At 39.7% G+C, this 17,987-nt stretch overlaps 1 protein-coding gene across 6 annotated transcripts in view; it reads right to left on the bottom strand.

The window, feature by feature from the left end:
* ERC2 (ELKS/RAB6-interacting/CAST family member 2) overlaps positions 1-17,987 on the bottom strand; it is a 1,010,504-nt gene that overhangs the window by 575,958 nt on the left and 416,559 nt on the right. For all 6 annotated transcript variants that reach the window (XM_072599028.1, XM_072599030.1, XM_072599026.1 and 3 more), the window contains one exon: positions 5,744-5,937. In XM_072599028.1, the coding sequence (XP_072455129.1) occupies positions 5,744-5,937 (194 nt within the window). The remainder of the gene's footprint in view (positions 1-5,743; positions 5,938-17,987) is intronic.

Raw genomic sequence — 17,987 nt, 5'->3', positions numbered from 1 at the left:
AATTACAAACATCCCTCCACAACGTTGGAATGGATATGTCTGTCCCGACGGCTCAGAGATCTGCAGCTTCCCAACCTTATGAGGTATGAATTTTAGGGTCAGAGCCAAGAACATGAGATGTGGCCCAGTAGGAAGGAGGCCATCTCACAATGCAAGGGAAAAGCCACGTGGAGCCCAGCAGAGAATGCCTTGCAAAAGCAGGCTGTTTGCTTTCCCAAAGAAGCCATGCTACTCCACTAAAACCCTAAACCCCACTTCAGCTGCCTGCCTTCATGCGTGCTTGGGGCTCGGACAAAGATGCCACAAAATGTGTCTGTCCCCCGTCGAATTCAAGACAAAGGAACCAAGAGAGGAGGGACAGAGCCGAGTCACATAACATGCTTTGGGAATTACAATGCCTGGAAGGCAACAGGTTTAAGGAGAGAGACAGAGAGGGAGATAAGGAGAATGTGCAGAAAATACGTAAAGATAAATGCCTATAAAAATCCCTGTTGTCTTAATGCACACCAGATTGAAGAAATAAAAATGTTAATAGCCCCTGGTGATTTAAAGGCCCCATCCACTTAGGACCTTCTTTCTTCACTTGAAAATTATGTTATGTATACAATACCTGATAACTAATTAGCATTCCTCTGGGTATCTTTTTTTTTATATAAAAGCAATTTATGAGGTCATTAGGCCTCCAAATCCCTCTGAGAGAGAAGAATACAGCACACATTACTGCTTATGTTTTGGAGTAGTTAAAGATGGGGTGCCTGGGCCTTAGTGATCTAGAAATCAGGATGGCCTGGGTTTCATCTGACCTCATGAACCTTCTGGCTATGCAGCCACGGACACTGAGGAAGACTGGTTTGGTGAGAAGGGTGATGGATCTGAGGTGGAAATCAGAAAATCTGTCTCAGTCATTCAACAAGCCCTGATTAAGCATTGAGCTAAGTGCTGGAGACACAAAGAAAGGCAAGAAAATGTTCCTGCCCTCAAGGAGCTTGTATTTTAACAAGGGGAAGTCTATAATCTGTGTGCAACATGATAACCTGCCTTGGGAATAGACTTTTTCCTTGTTAAGGAGTCCTCCAAAAAGAAGAAATCACCTGCTTGAAACACAGGTCTGAGATAGACACACAAAATACACACACACACAAACACTCTAAGCTAGGGAATATCACCCAGCCTCAGTTTCCTCACTTGTAAGTAAGGGTGGAGGTCACCGAATCAGCAGGTCAATTACACCCATTCCACTTAAAGGAAGGTGTAAGATGGTATGCCCTGAGACTTAAAACAGGTGAAAATACATAAGCGCTCACACATAAATGTGCATGTATATGTGTATGTGCATGTGTGAGGGGACGTATTTTCCCTCAACAGAATGAAGTGACTGAAGGACTAATAGCCCCCATTGCTGTGCCCCACCCTGCCCGCCGTGGTGCCTTTAGGAGGGGCGCAGTAGAAGGATGTCTGGACTCTGTTCTCTCTCCAGTTCTCACTCCATGTCCTTGGGCAGCTGGTTTCACGTGCCTGGGCCTCAGCACCTTCATCTAGAAAGTGGACTGAATGACCCTATCCAGCCCTAGATTTCTGATCTCTGGGTCATTCCCATTATAACCTTCTCTGAGCATGCTTTAGGCCCCTAGATCTCTGGATGGAAGGGAGAGTGTGGTGTGGGGGAAGGGAATAACCATTTATTAGGCACCTACTATGTTCCAGACACTGTGGCTTTAAACGCTTTACAAATATTATCTCACTGGATCCTCACAACAACTCTGCAAGGCAGGTGCCATCATACATTTGAAGAAACTGAGGAGGGACAGAGGTGAAATGGTCTTCTCAGGGTCACACCACTAATAAGTGCCTGAGGCTGCATTTTATCTCAGGTATTCCCGACTCCAGGTCCAGTGCTCTGTTCACAAAGCCACCTGATGCCTCTCAATTGGCAAAAGAAAAGAATTATCCAGGGAAATCAAGACAGTATCCGCTCTGTTGCTCCCTCTAATATGATGCTGCCTGCTTTTCAAAAGCTCTCTTTATACTTTCAGCCTCTAAATCAATCAGATCTAGAGCATAAGTTCTGAACTTGGAGTCTATGGACTTACGTTGGAATAACATTTTGACAGCTGCATTTCTATAGAATTGGTTTTTTTGGTATTCCTATGTTTAATATTTTATGCATTTAAAAATATTATTTTGAGGAATCCATAGGCTTTGCTAGACTGACTGCCCAATGGGGCTGGGACTGAATGAATGATCAGCAGCCTTGTTGCAGCAGTAGTGTGATTCAGGGGATGGAGTAAGGACTTGGAGTCAGGAAGACTCATGTCCCAACGTCATCTGTGACGCACGCAGGGAGGGTGACCCTAGGTGAGTCCCTCGGAGCCTTAGTCTTCTGAGCTACAAAAGGTGAATATTAGGGCCTAGCTCACAAATGCTACTAAAGCATTTAGTAGTTACTTACATCCTATTTTCTTCCTCCTCATTCCCTTCCTGTCCACCCCCATATACATGTATACATATACACAGCTCAGTGGTGCAGTGGAGAGAGCACCAGTGCAGGCATCAGGAGGACCTGAGTTCAAATCTCACCTCAGACACTTGCCACTCACTAGCTGTGTGACCTTGGGCAAGTCATTTAACCCCAATTGCCTTCTCCGGGCTCATCTCCAGTCATCCTGATGAATATCTGGTCACTGGATTCAGATGGCTCTGGAGAAGAAGTGAGGCTGGTGACCTGCACAGCCCTCCCTCACTCAAAACAAAGTCAAGTGCAAGTCATGTCACCATTTCTCTGATGGCGTGGTCTTCTTCGGCAACGAAGGACAAACACACATATACATATACACAAGCACACGCACATACACACGCTCTCTGAAGTGCTATGTAAGTATTAGTTATTATATCATCATTAGCATTAGAGATGGGTTAGGAGTAAAGATCAAGTGCCAGGCCTGGAGTCATACAGACTCATCTTCCTGAGTTCAAATCTGGCCTCGACACTTACTAGCTGTGTGACCCTATGCAATTATTTCACTCTGTTTGCCTCAGTTTCCTCATCTGTACAACGACCTGGAGAAGGGAATTGGCAAACCACTCCAGTATCTGTGCCAAGAAAATCCCAAATTGCATCAGGACGAGTAAGTTATGACTGAAGTGGCCAAACCACAAAAGGAATAAGGAATGGATTTGTGATCTTCTTGGTATATGGAGATCCTGGGCCAGCCACCAACACAGAGAGCCACCTTTTCTATAACTTAAAGTCTCTGAACAACCAGAGGCTGAGAGTCACTTGGGATCACACAGCCATTGCATGTTAGACACAGGATCTGAACCCAGGGCTTCTTGGCTTCAGGGCCAGTTTTCTATTGACTCTGCAGTTCTGCTCTAAACCAATTTATGATTACTTTGGAGACTTGAAAATCCCCTTCCTTCACTAAGCACCAGTGGTTTTAATTATTCAAATGGGACTCCTGGGTGTTTGGCTCCATTGATGTCCTCAGGATAACGAACATGGAATTCCACAATATTGGAGTTAGTACATTGTGAGAGATTACTCTACTGTGTTGAGTCATTTTTCAGTCACATCTGACTCTTCATGGCCCCATGTGGGGTTTTCTTGGCAGAGACACTAGAGTGGTTTGCCATTTCCTTCTCCAGTTCATTTTACAAATGAGGAAACTGAGGCAAACAGAGTGAAGTGACTTGCCCGTGGTCACAAAGCTAGTGTCTGAAGTTGGATTTAAACTCAGGTCCTCCTGACTCCAGGGTTGGTACTTTATCCACTGTACCACCTAGCTGCAGAGATCACCCTAAACCTAGAAGAATTTCCATTTTACGAGATGTCCAAAAGAATCCTGGTTCTTGAGCTGGATTGGACTAAATGGCTGTGGAGGTGCCTTCCAGATTTCAAATCCAATGATTCTGTAACTCTACTCCAGGCCAGAGACAGCTATAACATCACAGGATTTGTAGCAAGAGAGGACTTTGAAGATGATTTAACCTAATTCCTTCACTTTACCCAATCAGCAGTGGTAGTGAAGAGTTAGGGGACTTGCATATGACACAGCTGAGGAAAGATCCAAACCCAGGACCTCTTACTAAAGTCCAGGATTTTGCACAGTGAAGCCATATACTTTCTGCTGCAGTATAAACTTGGCTTCAAGATTCTGAATAGCTTGAGATGAAGAAATTGTTGCAATGAATTTATAAACCCATATCCACAGTCCAGTTTAGGAATTGGACCTATTCAGAATATAATGTGGGAAAGAGCCAAAAAGACATGAGTTCAAGACTCACCTCCAACCCATGTTGGCTGCAGGCACTTGGAAAAATAATTTCACCTCTTGGTGTCCAAGGCAATTTTTTAAGATTCAAAGTGGAAGATGAGGTGATGATGTACATTGTTGGGAAGAATTCCTAACACAAATGAAATCTGTATTTTTGCCAGATCACTAAACAATCTGGTCTACCTGCCATCACTGCCCTTCTTGTCTGAAGCCAGCAGCCTCAAGCTTTTGTTGGACTTGAATAAAATTATCTGCAGTGAACTCATCCACCAGATCTCTCTCTCTCTCTCTCTCTCTCTCTCTCTCTCTCTCTCTCTCTCTCTCTCTCTCTCTCTCTCTCTCTCTCTCTCTCTCTCTCTCTCTATCCCCCATGCTATGGGGTTTCTCCCCTTGGAGACAGACAGGAATAGGGAGAGATAGCCTTTGAGGTTTCTTCCAACTCTGGGAACCTAGGATTCTTTGCTGCAGGAATTTGTCCCCTCCCTGGGATGGCAGGGAAATCAAGATTCTCAGTGGACACATCCAATAATATGGAAAACTCCCTGTGAAAAAACTCCCTCTCTTCTTATGCTCTGAGAGCTGCCTGGATTGAAAGGTTGAGTAACTTGCTAGGGTGACATAAGAGCTAGTATACAAAAAGCAAACCCTGAACGCAGATCTTCCTGACTCCAAGGCCATCACTGTCCACTCTGCCAGATTGTCCCTCCCACCAAGTTTTCCAAGAACTTCTAAAACTGCGATTTTTTTCTTTGGGGAATCATGCAAGCACCATTTATTAGCCACTATGTATCAGGCACTGTGCTAAATGCCAGAAATTTAAAGACAGAAGTCCTGCCCTGAAGGGGCTTCCAGCCTAATGGAGAGACATGTGCATATGTAAGTATATACATAACACATGTGAAAGAGTAAAAGGTAGATTTGGGAGGGAGGAACTGGCAGCTTCAGGTAGAAGGTGATACATGAGCTGCCTCTGCAAGGCAACCAAAGATTCCCAGAGGTAGAGACGTGACTACTGATTGTTTGAATATTGTCCCAAGCACCAAGAGGTATCAAAAAGTCCCAATAAAAACATAAATCAATTTATTTCCAAACATAAGGATTACTTGTCCTGCCCGCCCATGTCCCATGGTGGTATGGGGATAGGATACAAGAGCAGCACTTGTAATTTCACTCCCAGGTAAGGAAGCTCTCTCTACCAATGTAGCTCAGCAACCTACTCTATTACATATAGTCTTAGAGAACTGTCCAGAGGATCAAGGCATTAAGAGACTTGCCCAGGGTCACTCAGCCTGAATGCATCAGAGGCAAGATTTGAACGCAAGTTTCTTGTTTCCAAGACAGGCTCTCAGTGGTCTTTATCATCCAAATTGAATATTCTATGAGATGTGGGGGTTTTCTCTTCAATGGCAACTCAAGCTATGGAAATTCAACCACAGATTGATTTTTTAATTTAATCTTCTAAAACCCACCTTTCAAGTTCAGCAATTTTCTTGTCTTTATCATTCTTCTCATTCTCCACCTCCTTGAGGATCTCTAGGAGCCTGTCAACCTCCGCTTGAGCTTTACCACATTCATCACGGTAGTAAGATGCCTCTTTGTCCAATTGCTTCATTCGATCTGCAAATTCAGGGTTCATCCTGGAGTCTTCTTGAACATTATGAGCCTTCGCCATTATATTTTTAAGAAATAATCAAGACAACAGTTTAGAATGGTAAGAGGTGGAAATACCAAGGGCCAAGCAAGTCAAATTATAAAATATTTTTTTAAAAAAAGGATTTGGGGTATCCTGTCAGTTGAAAAAGAAAATGTTGCTAAGTGACAGGAAGCAGACATTGCCTTGTTAGTCTGAAAACAGTCACAGAATGAGTTTATACAGTTTATTTTCAAGTAGATTTTCCCAAGGGATGGAAGAAGTTTCATTTATGCAAGAGCTAAAGATATTTGCTCTTGTCTTCAAAAATAAAACAAGATACAAGGAATCCTGGATGAAGACAACTTTATTAAATCTCTGCCTCCCCTAAGCAAGTGAGTCCTACAAGCTGTACTCCCATTTTCCCTGTAGAAAAATGTCTATGATTTTATACTATTGTCATTTGTCACATGTCCAACTAAATTTACAAGTTCCTGGATGTGGAACTTGTAATCAGGTCTTATTTAAACTTGACATAACCCCTCAGGGCCTACCACAGTGTTTTGCAAACATTAAATATATAAGAACTTTTTTGTTTTGTTGGTAGGTACAGGGAATTTCATTAGGGTGGGTAGAGAACTCTAAGTGTAGAAAGTCCTTCCTTTAATAAAGATCGCCAATACTTTTCTGTAACATAGTCATAGAGGCTGACGGAACGTGTGCATATACATTAATGTCTGCTTCTTAAATCACTTGCCCATAGTCACTCAGCTAGTATGTGTCAAAAGCAAGACTTGAATTTGGGTCTTTTGTCTCCAAGGTCAATCACCTCCCAATCAATATCAGCTGATTCAAATTGGAAGTGGTTGATTGGTCGCTGAAGATAACCTATCCGGTTTGATCAAATGTAAGTTACTTATTGGTAGGGATTCTTCGTTCCTTCCCATCTTCCTTCCTTCCCTCTTTCCTTCCTTTCTATCTTCCTTCATCTCTTCCATCCTTCTATTTTCCATCCTTCTTTCCTACATTTTTCCCTCCCTCCTTTCTTTCCATATTTTTTCCTTCCTTCCTTTCTTTCCTTTCCTCCTTCCTTCCTTCCTTCATTCTATCCTTCCTTCCTACATTTCTTTCCTTCCTCCCTCCTTCCTTCTCATACTTCTTCCTTCCTACTTTCCTTCCCTCCCTCTTTCATTTCCTCCCATTTTCCTTCATTCCTTCCTTCCCTGCCTCCTTCTTTCCTTCTTCTTTGTTTTGTCTTTATATTCCTAGTATCCAATGCAGTGTTTGACACATACTAGACATTTAAATTAATGAATATCTGTTTCATTAAATTGAACTGACTTTAGATTCCAATCATTTCAATAGACCAAGGTGGTTGAAATGAGGATGCCAATCTTCCACACTAGATGCTTTCTAGGAGTAACCATGAAGGGATTTTCACCTGACATTTAGACCCGTCAATCCTTTTTTCTTTTTTTAATGCTTCAACTGGTCACCCTCAACCTGCAATATCAGAATGATGGAGAAGCACGTGAACACAGACCTGCAACCACATGCATGAGTGGGGGACTCGACCACAGACAACAACAGACATGAACATGACAAGAATAACACTGCGGGGTCATTTGCAGCCAAAGCATCCCAATTTTTGGCTGAAATCGTCCCAGACAGATGGCGACAAGGAGGCAGCGCAATGTTTAGCCTACCCCTTGTTTCCAATTATTCCTAAATTACTTCTTCAAAGAGCAAGCAGGAGAAAAACAAGGGGTTTAACCACAGTGTACATTCAACAGAGGAAGTTCAGAAAACTTTTTTTCCCCCTTTAAAATCCACAGATCAAAATAAGAAAACGCTGAGCGGTTTGAGAACGTAGGCCATTCTGCTAGTCGATTATGTCCAGCAGGGATGTTGGTTACATTATGTTTGTTGGAATTTCAAGGGAAGAACAAGGTAAGCAAGCTACAGTCAAGAAGGGAGTTGGAGGAAACATGCGTGGTTAGAAAATAATCCAAACTAATCTACTATTGGGAGAAGGTTGACACTCTTTGCAATGATTTAGTAGAAAAATAAAATTCCAAAACTTAGTATAAACAGAAATAACTCTTGCATTTATAGCAGAAATAATCATTCTTTTAAAAATGAAATTGGTTGCATGTAACATATTACTTAAGCATGAGGATAAGAAAGGAAATAATTTTGCTTTCAAGTTCCATTCCTCTGATGAAAGATCTTGACTTTTTCCATGGATTCAGCTATGACTAAAAAGAAGGACAGGGGAGCATATAGGCCAAGCAGTAGGCATTCTCAGGTGACCTTCAGGGTAAAAGGGCAGGGAGGGTTTTCTATTGGTTTTTGTGTCCCCAGAACCCAGCTGGTGTCCTACAAGCATTAGGCAATTAATGGTTTCTTTTTTTTTCATTGAGTTGAATCATGCCTCTCAGAAGTCAATTATTAGAGTTTAAAAAAAAACAACTATCAGAAAATTGTTCTTTGGAAGCCTAGTCCTTTGGAAGCCTATTTTAAATGTATTTTTTGTAATGAATTGAAAATACTCAGCCTAAAGAAAAATAGATAAAATTTATATTTATGCAGTCCCATGAAATTTCTTTTTACTTAACATATATTTTGAATATATATTCTGTATAACTCATAAGTGTTTATATTGTTTCTTCAAATGAAATATAAGGAAGGAACTTTCATCGTTGTCATTGTACCCCAGCACCCAGGACAGTGCCTGGTACAAAGGAGGTATTTGGTATATTGAATGATAGATTAATCTAATAGTGAACTTTGAAATCAAAACTCAGTTAGTATCAGGGATAATTGTAATCAGGAGCAATTCAAAGTTGGAAGATACTCGCAAAGGGCTACAAACAGGAGCTACCATTGTAAAATCACCTTCTCTTTTAGAATGTGTTAGTAACTTTTATCAGTCACACACACACACAAAGCCAATACCACAACTCTCCCTGAAGGTAAAGTTTCTTAATCTACCTGGACACCATGATTTTTTTTATTTTGATAATTGCATTTATATGTACTTATATTTATATATACATATAATCAGATCTTTTGTAATCCTGCCTATTTCATCTTATTCATTTAAAACATGATTCTGAGAAGGGGTCCATAGACTTCACCAGACTACCAAAGGGGTCTATGTCACAAAAAAGGTTAAGAACCCAAGGATTTAAGCAGTTTCCTCAAAAATTTGCCCTCAAAAGGAAAGGGGGAAATTATTTTTTTAATTTTTTAAAAAAGGCAAAAATATATTATCAAATGTTTCTGAATAAAGATAAAATTATTTTCTTCAGTTTGTTTCTGGGCACCACAATGATATGGAGGGATAGAGATTAAACCTGTAATTTCATTGATATCAGGAACTCCTGGGATAGGAAACTACTTTTATCCATATAGGTTCCTTCAATGTATACAGGCTCAGAGAGGCCCTTGAGGTCTCATGCTGATTTGACCAAGTTCCCACCATCACAGAGTGTCAGGTAAGAGCTGAACTCAGGAAACCTGTGAGTCCAAAGCCAGTTAATTCTCTGTTCACCAAACCAAGACAGACATCTAGCGTTTGGCATAAATATGTTTAAGTGGGCCATGTTATGGATTGTAATGGGAGCTGCCACAGGTGCCATCAGTCTTGTAAAGACAATGTCTACTAAGAAATCAGTTTCTATCATGGAACAGGGTGCATCATTTGCTGAGCGTGTCTGATGGCTTCCTCTTACTCAATAATATCTGATTGACTGGAATTTCTTGCACTCTCAAAAAGCTTTTTAAAATTTTCAAATGGGACTTAAAGATGGTAAGTATGAAGTTTCTAGCGTCTACCATTAGCATGTGAATTCATTCATGAAAAATGAGGAATGCTTCAGATGATGGGTGCCTAGGTATTCCCTAATCCTCATGAGTTTTGAAACTCCTGAAGAACATCTCAGGGAAAATCACTTCTCAAATTAAATTCATTGCTTTAACGATGAGTATAGCCCACAAAAATGTCATTTTCCTCTGGATGAATGTTGGCTTTCCAACTTGCCCAAGCCTGACAGGCACTGGCCTGGCCTCCCTGATGAACTACATCAAGTCTCATCTTGATTGGACTTTGACCATTAGATTTGGAATGAATTTCATCTGCACTGCTCTTGGCTGCCAAGAATCCAGGTGGAAAGGTTAAGGGTTTAGAATTATAATTTAATGGGGTCAATCCCCCTTCCTTTTGGAGATCTCCAAGTTTAAGACTTGTCCCCACCTCCAGCTGCAAGGGCTGAAATGCATTGGTTCAGGTCTTGTTGGCTTCCTGTTTCTCCTTCCTTCCTTCCTTCCTTCCTTCCTTCCTTCCTTCCTTCCTTCCTTCCTTCCTTCTTTCCTTCCTTCCTAGAAATCATCCTCACAGTTACCTGCCAACATTAGGACCTCTCACCCACTAAGTCCAAGAGCCAAGGGCATTTTTGTTATTTCCTCCAGATTCCACAGGTTTCCAATTGATACAAAAGTCATTATTGAATCTGATTATCTAAACAAAACTTTACGAGTATCTCTCTGTAGCTCCTCATCACTGGTCAAGAATCACAGTCAGGAGAGTACAGGTTTAGAATATGTTCAGGATTTGTTCATTTATAGTTTCTAGTAAATATTTTACCAGGACTCTGAAAGCATTTTTATTTAATGAACCCTAATTGCTATGAAACAAAGTCTCAACTCACAGGGGACCCCAAGGCCTCTAAATGGGACTCACTCAGAGGAAATATGAGATTGAATTTTGCTCATTAACTACTTCAGGGAATGCTTAATCCGAGTATTATTTTTCCCTCAATATATCAGTGAGCATTAATTCTGCTTTTGAGCAGATTCTAGAATCCCTGAATGCTTACAAAAGAATTTTTCATGGATGTCATTAATCCCTATATTCTATATCTTGTATTTCATCAATGTCTATATTACCTATTTCAAAATGAAATGTCAAGGGTCTCTCAGTCAGGTTCCATACGCTGCCGTGTGAGAAAGGCATTTTCTCACAAATGGGAATAAACAAACCCAACTTTTGAGCTTCCTTGATGGGAGAAAATCTGGCTTAATCACTACAAATAGTTATTGAAAGTCAAACTGAAATGCTAAAGGAGCATCTAAAAGGCATTTAAGAGAGAAACAAAACTGTCCCTACACGTTTGTTGCTGAAAGAAAATCAGTACTGCTGCAGAGAAAAAATGCAATTTTCTAACAAATGGCGTGGGTGTACGTTAGGACTGGAGAATACACACTCGCTAGACAATTCGCAAAGTTCCGAAATCAGATCGTTTACCCTAAACTCAGCATGACTATTTGTTGGCTTAACTAAAACACTATTCCTTCCCTATAGGTGTCAGGGTAGCAAAGTGTTAACTGAGCCCAGAGACCTGTGATGATTTTCTTTTTAAAATCCCATCTAAATTTGAAGTCCGCTTGTAGCATGTTTTCACTTGGTGATGGGCCCTAAGAATTTTCATGAAGACAGAGCACTCAGATTCAAACAAACAAATGATTAGCCTTGACAATAAAGCATAAACAGCCCCTAAGGAATGAGCCTGATGACTGTTCTACCCTGACGCTCTGGGTTTTTAGCGGTGACATGTGTATATACTATCCTTTTTAAAGGACTGCCAAGTGTCATAGCTATGGGGTTTTAGGGACAGTGGGCAGTGTTTTAGCAGTCTGTGCCCCTTTTAAAAGCAACACCCAAGGAAGAAAATGCCTTTAAAGTTGTAAAATAAGCCCATCTTCAAAAAATGTTGCAGGACTGAAAAATCTTAAGTAATTTTTAGAAACCTGCTAGATGGAGAGAACAGAACATCATTCTTTAGAATAATTCCATGGGATTGGATGAGATAGAGTGGATTGAGGAGAATGAGAATTGTGTACATGTATTTGATTGTCATCTGAATTATTTTTCATTCTCTAATCTATATATTAACTTCAAATAAAATATTTCTACATAAATAATAAGCTTATAAAGTGACTCTAGAAACATCACCATAATAGGATCTAAACTGGTTTCATCTGAAACATTTACAATCTAGTAGAAGAGTTATACCAGATGGTGTGAATTTCTATTACTTGTGGGGGATTTTTTTGAAAGACTATTATCTTTTCATAATAAGGGAAAATAGGAAATGGATAAGAAAATAATCATTTTTTTCCTGATGGCATTAATAGAGTATCACCTTCATGCAAGGAAATACTTTTTAAAACCCTTCAAACATTTATAACTATATGCCAATTTCAGAATAAGTGACCTTGTTAAAATACCATGTCCTCTCCCAAAAAGCCACTTAAAAAAAGAAAGACTGAGAATTGGCCTCTATCAGCAAAGTAGAGAAGTTATCAGTGCATACCTTCCCAAAACACACTGTTGATTGAATTTCCAAATAACGAAGGTTAACATAATGTTCCAATTTTGTTGTTATTTTATGGAAAGACTACAAGAGATGCATAGAATTACCTGGTACACTGAAGAAATTGTTTCACTCTGCATGGTTACACTGGTCCTAAGACTGAGGGGAGAAATTTAATGTTCAAAAACTGGCTGAAGGAAGAGATATGCCACCATAGAAAGTGATAGTTCTGATGGGCTGTCTCAAGCATGTGTTTACACATACCAGCTTAAAACTGCCCTTAGATTTGGGGTACACCCTGTACATCTATTTTTTAGACCTAATGCTATCACTGGAGACTATTTCAAATTTCCATTGTATAAAGGGAAAAGCTTGGATTTTTGGTGAGGGGAGGTTTTTCTGTTTATTTTCTTTGCAAACATTAAAAAGTTTCATTTACAAGAGACAGACCTCGTCCTAGGAAACAATATGGAAGTCACTCTACTTTTTTTGAATGCAATGAATTAAGTAACAAATGCTCACTATTAAGGAGCAAAAACACTGGGAGAATCCGTGGCTAAACGATAAAAATTCCCGGGAGGGGCTGGGGTGGAGGGTGTGGTGGGGAGGTAGTAATATGTGGCTGTAAGACATGTGCCTTCTTTGGTCCTGTAAGATGACTGGTATAGGGAATCTTGGGTGAGGAAACTCTCTTCAGCAGGGCAGACTGGCACCTTCTCTGCAACCCATCGTTTGCCTAGGACATCAAGTCCTTGGCCAGGGTCACACCATCAGTGTAAGTATGAGAAGCAGGGCTTACACTCCGAGCTTCCCAGCTGAAAGACCAAGGCTCTATCAAACACAAGACACTGGTCTCTCTTGCCACCTGTTAATGATGTCTCTACATGAAATGCAAAATTTAGCAACTAGAAAGTCTAAAGATGTGTGAGGCATTTATGAAATGCCTTAGACTATGATTTAACTGTGATCAATGAGAAGCAATACTCCAAAGTGGAAAGAGCATTGGACTCAGGAAGACCTGATCCAAATTATCCCTCGTTCACATACCAGATTGTGACCCTGGGTGATTTAGCTGAACTCTCAGGGCTATGGGCAGTTCTCCAAGATGTTAAATTACAGGGAAGTTCCACCAACCCTGCTTAACAGAGGGTGTTTCCATACGGGGGACTCCCTATAGTGACAAAATCACAGAGCTTGACCCAAAAACTGTCCTTAAAGCAAGGATGAGCTTTTGCAAAAGTTTAGAAAAAGAGATATATTCTATATGACAGACAGACAGATAAAGCGAGATGATGGATTGAGAGACATACAAATATGGAGAGATGATAGATAAATATAAAGATGATAGAGAGGACATGATGATGATAGATGGATAGATAGATGAATATGGAGAGATGACATACAAATAGATAGATGAATGTGGAAATAAGATGATAAATGATGATAATAGCAGAGAGAGCGAAGATGATGGACATAGAAGACAACAGAGAGATTACAGATATATAGATACAAAAATCGGTATAAATATATTGAGCTGGTTTCAACTTTTTCAACATGGTTCAGTTTCAATTTTAATAACTTAAAACTATAGGGGATACCCTGTATATATCCAGAATAAGGACCAAGAAGGAAAAAAAGATATAACTAAGAAAAACATGTGTAATATTTATAATGGCAAGAGTTAAGTCCCCAGGAGTTAAAGACTAGTAGTCACATAGCTGAAAAGGAATGGTTATGAGGAATGAGACTACAAGGCCATTGGAAATGCCAGGAAGCTAGCTAGCTATGGCATGTACGATGGCGTGATCCAAGAACAAAGGGGAAGAAAAGGAAGGCATTTATTCATAGCTGGGCAAAGAAAAGGAAGGCATTTATTCATAGCTAGGCAGAGAAAAGGAAGGCATTTATTCATAGCTAGGCAGAGGTTGTGTAGGATAAAAACAACAGCAGCAAAACTTGGGGTGCTCTCTTGGAAAGACTGTCGCACAAATATTATTTATGTAAGTACATACACTAGATATATCTAAACATATAATGTACAACTATTTCCACATTCTCCCTTGTGATCCTATGTATTTCATCTGATATATTTAAAAGCATTGTTCCGAAGAGTCTGTGGGTTCTTCCTGACTGCTAAAGCAGTCTATGACATTAAATGGTTAGGAACCCCTGTTCTAAGTGGTTTGCCACTGCCCCAAACAGCTCCCTTGTATACAGGTGCAAGTGCTCCCTGACCAATGGAAGCTCTTGAGGGCAAGGTCTGTTTGACTTTGCCCATGTATTCTCAGTACCTAAAATGGTGCCTTACATGGAAGGGATGGTTAGTAAATGTTTGCTGTTCACTTGGTTATTTGTGGGGCATTGGCTTTGTCAATAAAAATGTGCTGATGAATATGAGTCATGTATTTAGGCCATTTCCCTACTATTATGGGCAACCAAGAGTGGGAGCTTCTTGAGGGCAGGGTCTGTCTCACTTTTTCTGTTTTCATTTTTGTTTCTTTCTCCAGTGCTTGGCACATGTTAAATATAGAAAATGCTTTTTTTCATTCATTTACTAATGGCATATCACACTTTCTTGTACTGCAATTTTAACCAAGTTAAAAATGGCGGTCATATATAAAGCAACAGATAGAAAAGTAGCTGTTCTGTAAGTTTCAAAAAGTCAAAAATAATTTTTTCTCTTCCTTAACAAGACAGAAACAAAAACCAGATTGTTCTGCAAAGATGGTCAGTCCCTTCAGCCACAGGGTGGGTATGAGGTCTTTGAAATGAGAAATGGGAATGTTTCTGTTGGGTTAGCTTTTAGATGCTGCTCTACAGGGTAATAAATGGACTCATTATCATTTGTTACCATTATGCTGAATTAGGGTATATCCTGCAGCAATGGCATATTTTAAGGTCTTTTAAAAGCCTCTATAAAGTTAGCATTGTCTAATGTCAAATCCCAGGAATACAGTTTTTACATCCACACCCATTTGAATCACTGTTCATTGACAACAATACATGTGCTCCATTTATTATTACATGAATCTACGTCCATTAGGTTTTGTTTTGTTTTTTTTTACAAAGATTGGCAAGTGTTTGAAGGATCTAAAAAAGTACTCTAGGAGTCTAGTTTAAACGTGGTCTTTGGGAATGTTCTTCTGCCCTGGTAAGGCTGAGAACCTCGATTCAAGCAGTAACGTATTTGGTGAGGTTGTTAATTTCCAAATTTCACTTTTGAAAGAAATAGCCTCTCCAGCCCCCCAGTCCATTTCTTTGGATAGAACCAAAATGAAAAATGATCAAGGACAGATGCTCAAGCTCAAAGGAAGGGCAATACAATGCCATACTGGCTCACAGGATCCTCATGCTTGCGTATGTTACAGCGGCGGACTTTCAGAAATGACTTACGGGGCTGTACGTCTGATTGAACAACTGCTCAGCTTGCTACATTGCAAAGTTGGGGAGGAGTGAAGAAGCACAGACAGGGAAAGAAGGAAAGATTCAGGAAAATAGCATTAGCTCAACCAACCCAGTGCATTTGCACAGAACTTGTCATTTAAAAAAGAAAAGAAAAGAAAAGAAGAAGAAATTTCATTTGCTAAACATTCCACGGTGAAAGTGAGAGGCAGTAGGGGAACAGAAATGTTGATTTTGGCTCCTTAAAAAGAAGAGCTGGAATAAGAAATTTAAGGTTTGTGTTACTTTCCCTTTCTCAAGTCAAATAGCCCGTGAAATAAAGAAAACTGTCCACTTTGGATGATGCATGAAGTGCGGGGCTTCAGCAATGAATCACTGAGAGTGCTTTCGGCCAAGCTTGCAATTTATCACCCAAACTTCAAAGATGGTAATAATACAAGATTAATTAAATCTTATCACTGAATTTATGGCTCTTCTTTTGTATTAACACAAGCCTGAATTTTCTATTCAACAAAAGTTTTTTTGGTTGTTGTTTCTTAGAGAGAGCTTAGCAAACAGCCGATTAGCAACAGCCAAATACAGGCAAGCGAGGAGCCATAAGACAAGAGAGTAAACCATTTTCAAGTGGACAAAAAAGACAGAAAGTTATCCAAATCCCAAATGATTCATTGCCTGTCACTCTCTTAGACAATTCATTTATAATCAGTGAAGGAAATTAAATTCTAAGCGATCCTTCATATAAGGATGCTCCCAGTTTTTTAGAGTTATCCTTAATTTTCTCCTGCTACCATTTTTGCAAAAAAAATTCACAGGATGTTTCATGGGTTGTTAATGTTGCAAATGTTCCTAGGGGTTAGACTTCTGTTCTTTTTCTCTTAAATATCAATTTAATGATTTATGGGGCTGGAGTGTCAAGGGACAAGAGTTCAATCATTAAAGAGCTACCCTCTCAACCCCCTGTTTCTAGTCATAATTACTAATACAACATTAAGAGCCCTTTTAGGAATTGAAATATACATTTCCCTGCAACGTGGGATAGTGGGATAGAATCATAGACACAGAGCTGGAAGGAACCTAAGAGGCTTTCTGGTCCAATCTCCCCATTTGGCAGATGAGATGACTGAGGCCCAAGGCCATTAAGTGACTTGCCTATATTCATATAGGTAGTAAATTTCAGAGGTGAGATCAATAATCTCCATGCTTTTCAACTCAATTTTAAAAATTACCTTTTTTTCTCACTCAAAAGTAAAAAAAAAAAAAATACAAATGAAAAATGCAATAGGGCCCTGAATTTGATGGTAGAAATTGCTTTGCCCTTACAAATCTGGGGCAAATTTCCACTGGGAATTCATGTTGTGTTTATGGTATAATAAAATTATATTTTCAGTTTTCATTTAGCAAATCTTTGCATTTTTAGTCAAAATCATCTCTCTCTCTTCCTCTCTCCCTCCCTCTCCCTTTCTCTTCTCCTCTTCTCTCTCTCTCTCTCTCTCTCTCTCTCTCTCTCTCTCTCTCTCTCCCCCCACCTAAACAGGCTTTTATAACTGCTTACTTTTCCATGACTAAATGATGTGTTTATACATACATTCATAAAATCTTGGCTTAAAATTTCAAATATTTCATGGAGATTTCCATTTTTTAGGTGATGGGTACTTGAGGTTTTAAAAGAACTATTTATTACCAAAAATTAAAGACTACTGGAAAAATATTTTAAACTTTTGAATTCAGTTAATGACACACGGCCAAAAATAACAAAATTATATTTGCAGGTTAGCCTTGGGCATAAAAATATTGAAATTATAATTGCCCTATTTCACCCCATTAAAATGGACATCAGTTTGTTTAGATGGTAGTGTGAGCAAAGATTTGTTGACACTCCCAAATTACCTTTCCATTAACTCAATGTACCCTACGTAGTCAGGTGACTGTCATACATTAATTTAATTCTCATGCCAATGGCAAAGATGAATTTTTTTCAATGTTGACAGGAATGATGCCGTTTGGCCTGGGATCTAAAGTGTCCTCTGTGCTGCTGCTTCAGAGTCAGGAGGGAAAACCACAGGTTTTTCTACTGTGGCCACCATGAAAGCACCAGGAGAATGTAGCATGAATGATCCAGGCACTGATTTATCACATCGTTCAAATGCAACGTATGGGAGTTACAAGCATAAACATATAAAACTCCTCCTTCAAAGAGCTTCAGGGATTAAACGGCTCCTGAACAAGCCCAAATTGAAAGCATGCAGTTCACACAGACAACTGAGAAAAGAAGAGAAATTCCAAGATGTTCCCAGAGTGAAATTT

Source organism: Notamacropus eugenii, chromosome 3 (genome assembly GCF_028372415.1).
Source record: "Notamacropus eugenii isolate mMacEug1 chromosome 3, mMacEug1.pri_v2, whole genome shotgun sequence".
NCBI lineage: Eukaryota > Metazoa > Chordata > Mammalia > Diprotodontia > Macropodidae > Notamacropus > Notamacropus eugenii.
This window is presented reverse-complemented; position numbering and strand designations above follow the sequence as displayed.